This window comes from Phoca vitulina, unplaced genomic scaffold (assembly GCF_004348235.1).
Source record: "Phoca vitulina isolate PV1807 unplaced genomic scaffold, GSC_HSeal_1.0 scaffold96, whole genome shotgun sequence".
Lineage (NCBI taxonomy): Eukaryota > Metazoa > Chordata > Mammalia > Carnivora > Phocidae > Phoca > Phoca vitulina.
This window is the reverse complement of record NW_022589799.1, coordinates 713,145-724,470: the sequence shown is the minus strand read 5'-3', so window position 1 is coordinate 724,470 and position 11,326 is coordinate 713,145. Positions and strand designations below refer to the sequence as shown.

Below are 11,326 nucleotides of genomic sequence, written 5' to 3'. Positions count from 1 at the left end.
TGGTCACAGGGTGGAGAAAAGAGTGGAAGAGGTCAAACTGGGGACAGGAAGAAGAGTAAGAGAGTTTATTGCAAAATAGTAGAGGCTATCTTTTTGGAAGGGGAGGGACCAGTAATTGGCTGGCTTATTAAAAGAAATCAGTTCAAATGAGTATTCATAAAAGTAACAATATTTCAAATATTTACTTAAAACATGTATGCTTACCAATATTTTGCTATATTACCTTTCTTGTGTAAATCACATTCATGATGACTTTTAGGATTTTTTTAAAAGAAATATTTATTTTATTTTATTTTATTATTTTTTTTAAAGATTTTATTTATTTGACAGAGAGAAAGACAGGCAGAGAGGGAACACAAGCAGGGGGAGTGGGAGAGGGAGAAGCAGGCTTCCCGCTGAGCAGGGAGCCCGACGCGGGGCTCGATCCCAGGACCCTGGGACCATGACCCGAGCCAAAGGCAGACGCTTAACGACTGAGCCACCCAGGCGCCCCAAGAAATATTTATTTTAGAGAAAGAGGGCATGCACATGTGTCGCAAGTGTGAGTGGGGAGAGGAGTAGAAGGAGAGAATCTTCAAGCAGACTCCTCGCTGAGTGTGGAGCCCTACATGGGGCTCCATCCCACGACCATGAGATCATGACCTGAGCCGAAACCGACAGTCAGACGCTTAACCGACTGGGCAACCCAGGCGACCCTAGTTTTTGTTGTCGTTTTCTTTTTCTTTTTTTTAGTGGAGAATTTAAAGATAATTGTGGGACAATCTAAGTGAAAGATGCTTCTAGATTTTTTTTTTTTTTAAAGATTTTATTTATTTATTTGACAGAGAGAGACACACAGCAAGAGAGGGAACACAAGCAGGGGGAGTGGGAGAGGGAGAAGCAGGCTTCCCGCGGAGCAGGGAGCCCGATGCGGGGCTCGATCCCAGGGCCCCGGGATCATGACCTGAGCCGAAGGCAGACGCTTAACGACAGCCACCCAGGCGCCCCTGCTTCTAGATTTTTACCAGTTTTTTCCCTCATTTGTTTATGGTTGTCTCAGATACACCTACATCAACTACAGTGATCTTCAGTGAATTTCCCTAATCAAGTCTTTGAAAATTCAATTTGGCTTTCATAAAGACAACCTTCTGTACCCATATTTTACTGGTTTATAGACTATTTAATTAAATTTCAATTTTCAAAGAACAAGTACAACTGATATAAACAGATTTGGGAACAACCACAAATATGCTCTTAGTGAACACATGATTTCACTGATGGGGGCTCCCCAAGAGTTATCAGTTAGCCTCGGACATTTGCGGTTCTATGGTCATCAGTCGGCAGTTTTTTTTTTTTTTTTTAGAGGGAATAGGGAGATGGTTAAGTGAGTCAGTTACAAGAAAGGTCTGAAATAAAGCGACAAGGGTGGAGAGGAGGGGATGCATATGCAAGAGTAAAACCCAAGAAATGATGACTAGATGTAGTTGTGAGAATGAAAGTCTAGGATCATCTCCAGTTTCCTGGTTTGGACAGCTGGGTGGATGGTGGTGCAATCCACTGAAATTGGGAATGAATCAACAGGATCAGGTTCTGGGAGAAGGATATACAATTGAGCCTTGAACCACACAGGTTTGAACTGTACGGGTCCACTTACACGGTGATTTTTTTCAATAAATATATTGGAAGACTTTTTAGAGATCTGCAACAATTTGAAAAAACTCATGAACTGCATAACTGAAATATCAAAAATATTAAGAAACAGGTATGTCACAAGGCATAAAATATATGTAGATACTAGTCTATTTTATTACTTATTACCATAATGTATACAAAAATCTATTATATGAGTTAAAATTTATCAAAACTCAACACACACACTTACAGACTGTATGTGGCAGCATTAGCAGTCAAGAGAAATGTAAATGAGCATAAAAATGCAATATTAAATCATAACTGTATAAAATTAACTGTAGCACATACTGTACCATAACAGTTTTGTAGCCGCCTCTGGTTGCTATTGCAATGAGCCCAAATGTTGGGAGTATCCCAGTATCTGCACAAAACGTGTGATGCTAACACACCCATCTGAGCAGTTGCCTGGCTGGTAAATTGCATACTGTAGTAAAGAGTAATCTCTTGTGGTTCTTGCTATTATAGTTAAGTTTGCGGGGGGAGTCAAAAGTTCTGTGTGGATTTTCGACTGCGTGAGGGTCAGAGCCCGAACTCCTGTGTTGTTCAGTAGTCAACTGTAGAGGCCAGTTGAAAACATGTTGTGTTGGAGGCATGTGTTCCTTATGTGGGCATGCTCCTTGTTTTTTGGAGGATCCACCTCATATGTCTGATCCACTCTTCCCAACTCTTAGTTCTCGTAGTTTGGGTGGGGGTCCACCCCAGTTCTAAGGGTCAAGTACACAGTCCAAGCCTACGCTGATCAGTGCACTGCATACCGTCAGACCCATTGATTGGCCTGGGTGGGCACATGAAACAGGCCAGGGGTGGGAACAGCCCAGGAATTTAGAGAAAGACACCATCTCCTACGGCTGTGCTGAAGCCCAAGCTGTCCCTTGGCTGTTCAGTTACATGAGTCAATAAATTCCTGCTTTGCTTACAACAATTGAAATGGAATTTCCCATGACCGACAACAAGCTGTGGGACAACCAGGTAGAGATGTTGGGTTCAGCAGAGGACTTGAGAATTCTTGAGATAGATTTGGGCTGGGGATATAGAAATGTAAGTCATGAGCATACAGATCAAAGCCATGAGTCTGGAGAAGGTTGCCCAGGGAAAATGCACTGTGTAGAGACCCATTAGTGTGAGTGCCATGAAAGGGGAAGCACGGAGCCTGATCATTCGTGGGAGGGACGCTTCATCCCCACTTGGAGTTTTGCGAGGCTTCCTGGAGAAAAAAACCATGTAGGCTGAGAAGGGAAGGGTAGGTGGAAACGGACCTGGGAATGGGTGTGGTGAGGGTGGGACAGAGTTCCGGGCAGAGAGCTCGGGCCCGGAGGTGAGAGAACCCCCTCATGTTGAGGGAACTAAAGGTCACGATGGCTGGAACATAGAAAGTGCACGCATGAAGGCAGAGCCCGGGAGGCCCAGTGCACCGTGAGCAAAGTGGGGGTGCTGTGCCTGGCCTTCCATGCCCAAGAGCCCTGGGGAGTCCACTGAAAGGCGAAGCTGGAGAGCAACCAGATCAGAGGCTTCAGGAAGGAGGAAGGTCTGGAGACGGGCAGGGCGAGAGGAGCGGGGCCACTGAGGAAGCTGCTGCAGTATCCAGACAGAGGTAGTGGTGCCTGGGTCGGGGGAAGCCTGGGGTGGGTTCGAGGGATATTTTGATGAAGAATGAGATGAACTTGAGGGTTTGGGTGGATGTGATGAGTGACTTCCATGTTTCTGGGCAGGGCGGCTAGGTGGATGGAGGTGCCATTTCCTGAGATGGGGGCAGTGGAGGAGGGGCCAGCTGGGGGCTTGGGAGGATGGTGAATTCAGTTTGGGGTATGCAGATCCAGAGAATGTTTCTTGAGGACAAGAATCTTCTCTGCCTTATTCATTCCCCTCTGCCAGATACACAGACCACTTACACTTTGTTCAATACTTGAGTATGTGAAAGATACTGGTATTATTTTACGTGGAGAAATCCAGGAGGCAGTGTCAGAGTTCAGGAGCTAGAGGCGGGTTGAGGAGAGAGGTATGTGTGGTCACTGGCCTCTACGGGTAAATGAAGACAGGTGGACAAGATCCACAGGCAGAGCATGAGGCATGGGAGGCAGGCTTCCCACGGAGTTGAAGGACCGTGATTGTCTGATGGGGTTCCTAACCATGATCTTGTCCCTGTCAGCTCTGCTCCTCTTCCCCGACCTCTTAGGCTCTCCTTTGCTGGGTCTTCTTCCTCTTGTTACTCCCCTCCTTTCCAACTGAGGGCACGCCCCCAAGCCCTCCTGTTTCTCAAGCCAGATCTCCCCAGACTTCAAATGCAGATGCCCACTGGGCCTTGCCAACTGGACCTACTAATGGCACTTTAAATACAACAACCCTTATGAGCTTATCACTTCCTCCCCAAACTCATTGCAAATAGGAGGCACTTCAGAGAGTTGTTGATTTGAATCTTGGATTAAAAGCTTGGTACAGATTGGGTCTTACTTCTTTCCAAGTTTGAGGGAGCCAAGCAAGTAAAGATTTCCCAGTTAGTTCCCTGAGCCTGACATCTTAAAGCCAGGGCCAGTGATTTCTTGGTAGAATAGCAAATGGGCCAGTAACCTTAGGGTGCCTGATGTTTTTCCATCTCTTCCCTGGCTCAGTGTTCTTTGGGATAGTAACTTTTTAATTATTTTTATTATTTATTTGTATATGGGTGCACCTGCCAAGGGAATAATATGCAGACTTTCACGGACTACAGATTCTATCCCATGCTGCTAATGAATTAAGGAACTTATCCAAATAGTAGTTACAGTTCTACTTGAAAACTTAGGGTCTTGCCAGCCTGAGGCACTGGTCTTCATTCTGGAATGTCAGAGCCAACAAAAAATGGTTCCAGTAATGGTCTAATTCATTCTATTAATTTATGAAGGAAGAAACTGCGATCTAGAGAGCTTTTTACTAAGTTAAAACTCGTGCAGATGGATAAGGAATCAGAGGGCCTCTAGAAACAATCACTTTCACCTGTGCTGCTTAGGGATCTGTGCCCCAGAACATGCTTCTCTTTGTCTACTGTATTTAACCCTGGGTCAGCTTTCCAGTCCTTCTGTCTAGGCATTTTCCCTGCTGCTTTATCAGAGGGCTTAGAAAATTAAGACCTTGACCACACTAGCCTCCTTTCCATTCCTCCAGCATCCTGCTCCTTCTTACCTCAGGACCTTTGCCCTTGCTGTTCCTTCTCCTGAAACTCCCTCCTCCATTTTTCCTGAGGTTTGCTCCACCTCATCCTTCAGATGTCGCACACATGAGATCTCGGAAGAATGCCCTCCCCCAGCCCCCATTAACCTGTCTAACACACCACCTCGTAATCTTTCCTCCACAGGATTTACCACATTCTAGTCGTCTTGTTTGTTGCTTACTCATTCACTGTCTTTCCCCCACTAGAAAGTCAGCTCAGTGAATGCGGGATCTTGTCTGTCTTGCTGACTGTATCTTCAAAGCCTGTGATAGTGCCCATACTAGGGCACTGAGTTATGACAAGTGACATCTCTCCATCAGTCTGAGTAATCTGGAATGATTCTGTTGGTATCGTGAGTCATAATTACATCTACACCCAGTGTGTATTTTCACTATTTACTGTGCAGCTCTGGGAACTGCTTCCATCACGCTAATTCCATTCCTCCCATGCTGCTTCCTCCCTGGCACAAATGTACTGACTCTTTAGTGTGTGCTTTAAAAAACACTATTGCTTTATTAACTACCAGCAGGACTGGCCTGCACAGGGGGTGGTGGACGCTCTGGGCTCAGGGTCCGTGGAGGATGTGAGGAGGACGTGATGATTGGGAGGCTGTTTTGAAGGAAAGAGGTGGTCTGGAGGCCAAGGCCCAAGAGCCCCTCTGATTTACTTCTGGAAATGGGTAGACCTTGTAAAGGAGTCATGGCAAGCTATGGCCATGCCACCAATAAGATTAAGAAATTCTTGGAAATCTAGCTGCCCGTCAGCGTTGAGGTCCAGTTTCTTCATCATGCGATCAAGGACACCAGGGTCCTTTTGGTTCTGCAAAGATAACAATAACCATCATAATGATACTATTACTATTAATAATACATTAATTTATATCACACTTTCTAAGATGCTTTCCATTATGCTGCCACATCTTAGTCTCACAAGAAATGTACGGTACAGGGTAGGGGTTAGTAACATTCCCACTTCCCAGACACAGAGACGGACTCAAACAGGTGAAATGACTTGCCGAAGGGGAAGAACTGTGACCAGAACCCACGTTTTCTGGCTCCCGGCCCAGGGTTCCTCTGTGACGGTCAGGGGTTGTGCAATTTCACAAAAGCAGCGGAACACCTTTTTCAAGTGTTGCATGCAACCGCAGTGTACGGACTATACGGAAGTGGAGTGATGCGAGGTGGAAAGCGGATGCAGGTCCCAATCCGCCTCCTCCTCTTCCACTCAGCTTAGCCGCCAACACATCACGCACGTACAGCCACTAGCTGCGTACGGCCATTTAAATTAGGGATTTAGAAAGTCAGTCCGAAAGTGGCACCTGCGCCTAGTGGCTCCCACATGGGATTGTGCAGATATGCAGAACATTATTTCCATCATCACAGAAAGTTCCATGGGACAGGGCTTCCCTAGAGGCTTTGGGATGGAGGAATAAAATTTGAAAACTATCCTATTATACCATTTACCATTTCGTATGCCTTTTCCCTAAATGAAAGAAAAAAATTACCATTTCCTGTGTCATGTAGTTTGATAACTTTGATCTTTAAAATATATCTTATTCAAAGAAAAGAAGAAAAGGTCCTTTCACGGTCACGCAGAGCTCACTCAGAGGCCTAGGGGCTCAGCCTTGTCTATGCAGGCCCCTGGCTTAGAGTGAATGAAAAGGAGGCGGAGTGTGGGGGTCAGCTGGGCCTTCACTTCTAGCCATTCTGCCAGTGTCTTATTTCAAGCTCTGCGTAGTTTGAGGGCCGGGGGCTGGGAGCAATACCTTTGTGAAGGCAGCCAGTTCTGTATTCATGAAGGTTAGGAACTCTGTCTTGGAGAGTGTGCAGTTGTTACCCTCCTTTCCAGCAAACTTCTGGAAAACAGCAATCAGAGACTCGATGCACCGCTCGGTCTCAGTAGGGCTGGACATTTTTGCCTTTAGAGAAAAAAAAGTCAGGGCTCAGACAAGGGCTAGATGCTAGAGAACACTCTATAGAGAATCTCATACCTTCATTTCGGGGCAAAGCAGTTTCCTAAAAGGCTAGGTCATTTTTTTAGGGGACGAGGGGCCCAGAACAAACACAGAGAGTCACATTCCGTGAGCCTCCTCTATTGGTTCCCATGTTTATTCTGGGTGAAGCATAGTGAGGGTACGCATAGAGCATGTGGGTGTGTCTGAAAGCAGTAGACTGCCTTGCTGAGAGTGAGCGTGGCAGGTTTTACTGATGTTTCGAGAATCTGTGGGTAAACATATGTATAACTATACAGCCACAGATCTGTAAGCACACCATGCACTGTCTAGAGATTAAATAATCTCCTATTTTCTTTTTTTTTTTTTTTAAAGATTTTATTTATTTGACAGAGAGAGACACAGCGAGAGAGGGAATAGAAGCAGGGGGAGTGGGAGAGGGAGAAGCAGGCTTCCCGCTGCGCAGGGAGCCCGATGTGGGGCTCGATCCCAGAATTCTGGGATCATGACCTGAGCTGAAGGCAGACGCGGAACGACTGAGCCACCCAGGCGCCCCAAATAATCTCCTATTTTCTAAGAGAATATAGAGGCTGCCGGGATGAATGAAATGGCAGCTTTTTAAGGCAATACTGGGGGGTGTCTGGGTGGCTCAGTTGGTTAGCTGACCGCCTCTTGATTTCGGCTCAGGTCACATCTCAGGGTCGTGAGATCGAGCCCCAAGCAGGGCGTGGAGCCTGCTTAAGAGTCTGTCTGCCCCATCCCAATAAATAAGTAAAAATAAAGCAATACTGAATTCCTGGGACTCCTGCCTTTTCTAGAAGAATACTAAATGCCTAGTTATTATTGTGTGTGGGGTAGGAGATCTGAGAGCTTTTTGGATGTTCAAAAGCAGCTTTCATATCGAAGGTTAGAAACCATTAATTTTACATGCGAGGAAACGGAGACATGAGAAGGGAACTGACATAGCAGAACCACCCCGAGAATCTCAGCCTCCAGGTCCCTTTCTGCAGTTTTGATCTTTGTTCCTTCTACTTCCAGATGCCACTAATTCCTACAGGAATGGCTGGAGGAACTTCTTTGGTCACTTCAAACCACAAAGGTGGATCTCAGGAAGGGAGCTCTCAGGTTGCTACTCACACAGCTCCCGACATCTACAGAGCTGAACCTTAGCCGTGGTAGCACCAGGAGAAGCTGGGGTCAATTCTGTGTGAGCTCTGCTTTCCTTGTAACAGAATTCTTCAGGGAAATCCTATTTCTCGGAGTCTTCGGGTCATTCCTGCTGGTACCTATATCCCCTGGTGGTTCAGTCTGGCCACTGCAGGCTTTCTGGAAAACTTGCCAGCCATGCCCTTCCTTTGAGGCTTTATCTTCAGGTATTAATGATCTTTGTGGGGTTCCTGGGTGGCTCAGTCCGTAAAGCGTCTGCCTTCGGCTCAGATGATGATCTCTGGGTCTTGGGATCAAGTTCTGCATCAGGGTTCCTGCTCAGCAGGGAGTCTGCCTCTCTCTCCCTCTGCCCCTCCCATCACTCATTCTCTCTCTCTAATACATAAAATCTTGAAAAAAAAAAGATCTTTGTTTGGACGGTGACATTTGCAATTTAGCATTTAGCTTTTAATTTGGTCTTTTCCGGACTTCCTGGAGGCTTTCAATCCTAGTAATTAACGAGCTGCGGACTGTGATTAATGTGCTACGAAATGATCTGAGCCCTTAGCCACATAGCTTTGGGCTCCTTCCCTCTTCCCTCCTGTAGCCTTTTCATCCGCCGTTTCTCCAGGTGCTTTACCAGCTAGATGAGCTGCCTGATCTGTAAAGCCCCTTTGGAGGTGGTTCTAATGAACTCTTCTGGAGGTGGATTCTTTCCCAACAGTCATCTTGTTGGGATTTTTTCTTTTTTCTCAAAGAGAACTTTTTCTTAAGGAAAGAAAAATGTTTGTAGGTCCAGGGTTTGGGAGTGAAACAGAATACCATAGCCTGGAAACAGATGTGTTTCCTCAACTGCCTTCCTTATCGGAACTAAAATCTCACTGTCTTACCGATGTGTCAGTTGACAGGAAGAAGGTCAGCTGGGAGGGCAAGCCAGATAAGGCAGAAGGTTCCAGGCTAAGGAGCAAGGGCTTTGTGAGGCCTACAGATGCTCCTCTGCCCCCTTTCCTTGTGGAATTCAGACCGTTTTGCTTTTCTGGTTTCAAAGTGGCTTTCTGCCTTATTTTTTTTCCTCCTTAACATCAGGACTATAATTTAGACTATTTTTTTTTCCTTCTTGAAACTGTTGCTTTCAGCCACACATGGAAAAAATTAAAACCTCTGTATTTCTCCTCAGAGGTAATTTTCCAGAGCAAAAGAAAGAAACACAATTACCAAATTACTGAAACGGAATTGCAAAATTGCAAGCTGGAGGGGGCCTGGGAGATGGTTCCAGAGAAGGGAGGCCCAGAGACAGGAAAGCTTTGCTCAAGGTGGAGCAGAGGCTGAGAGAAGGGAGAACCAGATCTCCTGCCTGGAGGCCAGCACTCCCCACCTGCATCCTCACAGTTGTATTTGGCACCATGATAGGAAGAAGAAAATGGTGTGAGATAACTGGATACCGTGAAAGAATTTTAAAAATCCATGCTAAATACTCAACATTTGAGGAAAGGGGGAAGAAAAAGTAATGTGAAAAAGAAGTAACACTTGAAAAAGACTCCAGCATTGCTGTTGTCATACTTATTTTTTTTAAGTAGGCTCTTCACCCAGCATGGAGTCCAACGTGGGACTTGAACTCACAACCCTAAGATCAAGACCTGAGCTGAGATCGAGAGTCCCACCCTTGACCAAGTGAGCCACCCAGGCGCCCCTGCTGTTGTCATTCTTAACCAATGTGCTCCTACCCTCCTATTCCCCCGCCCCCCAAAGGATCCATAATGGCATCCACCTTCCTCCAGGACAGGACAATCATTCCAGATCTTCACCACCTATTGGTGCAGGGTCCACCTTTTCAAGGTTCCATGGGACACATGCATGGAAAGTAAAGAGGAGAAGAGTAGGCTGCGATAAAGGTTGACACACTAGAGCAGAAGGGGGCAAATGTGTTTGTAAAGGGTCAAACAGTAAATATATTAGGCCACTGTGGTCCATGTTGTCTCTGTCACTCTTTTGTCGCGGGACAGCAACCACACAGGCAACTCATTGGGGAACGGGCGTGGCCGTGTGCTAGTAAAACTTCATTTATGGACAATTAAGTTTGATTTTCATATCATTTCACGTCTAACAAGTATTATTCTTCCTGTGATTTTCTTTCAACCACTCAAAAACGTAAAATCCATTCATAGCTTGGGGGGAGGGGGGAGACACAGAAACCCCATCTGGCCCCTGGGCGGAAGCTTATTTGACTCCTTTCACTAAAGAGGCCTTGGAGGAGGTAAATTTTGGAGGTGGTTTAATGCAAAAGTTAGAAAGAAAATTCAAAGTAGGTTGGCAGGAACTGGGAAGAGAAAAACAGATGACGACACGAGTCCCTGAAAAGATGGTGGGTTCAGAGGAAAAGGGCAGGAGGAGGGGGCTCGGCCTGGACGGGGCTCCTCCCACCGTCCGGGCTGCATTCCGACAGCTGGGAGCCGCTTCAGTTTCAGGCTCTTTGTGTCTTGGCCGGTTGCCTAGCTTACTGAAACGGATTTTCCCAGGGCTCAGACGGCTCAGTTCTGAGACGTGCCCTTTTCTGGTCTACAGAAACAATTAGAGCGGCCGGACGCCCCCTCTGCCCCACCTCTTTCACTTGTCTCCCTGGCTTCCGCGAGCCCAGGGCTGGGCCAGGGGCCTCCAGCCCCAGCGGGACCCCGCGACTCGCCCACTTCCCGGCGGAGGGGGATCGCGCGTGGCGCCACCCCGCGGGGACGCGGTGCCGAGCGCAGCCCCCTTCCCCAGCTCCGCACCTTATCGCCGCCCTGGAGCCAGAGACCCTCCGGTGGCCGCCCCTCGGCTGCTATCACAGCGATCACTAGGGCTGCTTCCTTCCTGCCTCTATACCCCAGTTCCAAACCACCCCCCCCCCCCCCCCCCCCCTGTTCCTTACCCCCCCCCCCCCCCCCGCCGGATTTATTTTTCCTGCCCTGCTTCCTGCCACGTCCACACAGAAATGAAAGATCAAGCGTGGTGGAAAGCACCGTGTGGCTCTTTTCCTTGCAGAGCCTCGAAGACGAGAAAAAGGTCGGGCTTACCATGTGTTCGCGGGACGGGCGAGGGCCGTGCGTCCGGCTGCGGAGGCGCTGCGAGTTCTGGGCGGCGTGCGGCGGGCAGCGGGCTCGGGTCTTTCTCGGCGCCCCGCCCCGCGCGCGGCCGCGCCTGACTCACGCGCTCCCCTCCCGCCAGGCCGCCTCCGCCTCCGCCTCCCCGGCGCAGCTCCCGACTTGTCCTCCCCGCCCGCGTTGCCCAACGCGACGCTCACCCGGGACCCTCTGTCTCTTCCTGTCCTGTGGGCCTTGAAGATTTAAAGGACTTTTCTGATTTAAAGGTTTTGCATAGTGGTCTTGGGCGTGGTGTGCCCA

At 47.8% G+C, this 11,326-nt stretch overlaps 1 protein-coding gene across 1 annotated transcript; it reads right to left on the bottom strand.

Moving 5' to 3' along the window:
• Window positions 1-3,538: 3,538 nt before the first annotated feature.
• Window positions 3,539-11,111, bottom strand: S100A11 (S100 calcium binding protein A11). The gene is made up of 3 exons (XM_032396998.1): window positions 11,000-11,111; window positions 6,618-6,770; window positions 3,539-5,671 (listed from the first exon to the last, which is right to left on the bottom strand). Exons 1-3 carry the CDS (start codon window positions 11,000-11,002, stop codon window positions 5,516-5,518), a joined length of 312 nt encoding a protein of 103 aa, XP_032252889.1. The 5' UTR covers window positions 11,003-11,111; the 3' UTR covers window positions 3,539-5,515.
• Window positions 11,112-11,326: the final 215 nt, after the last annotated feature.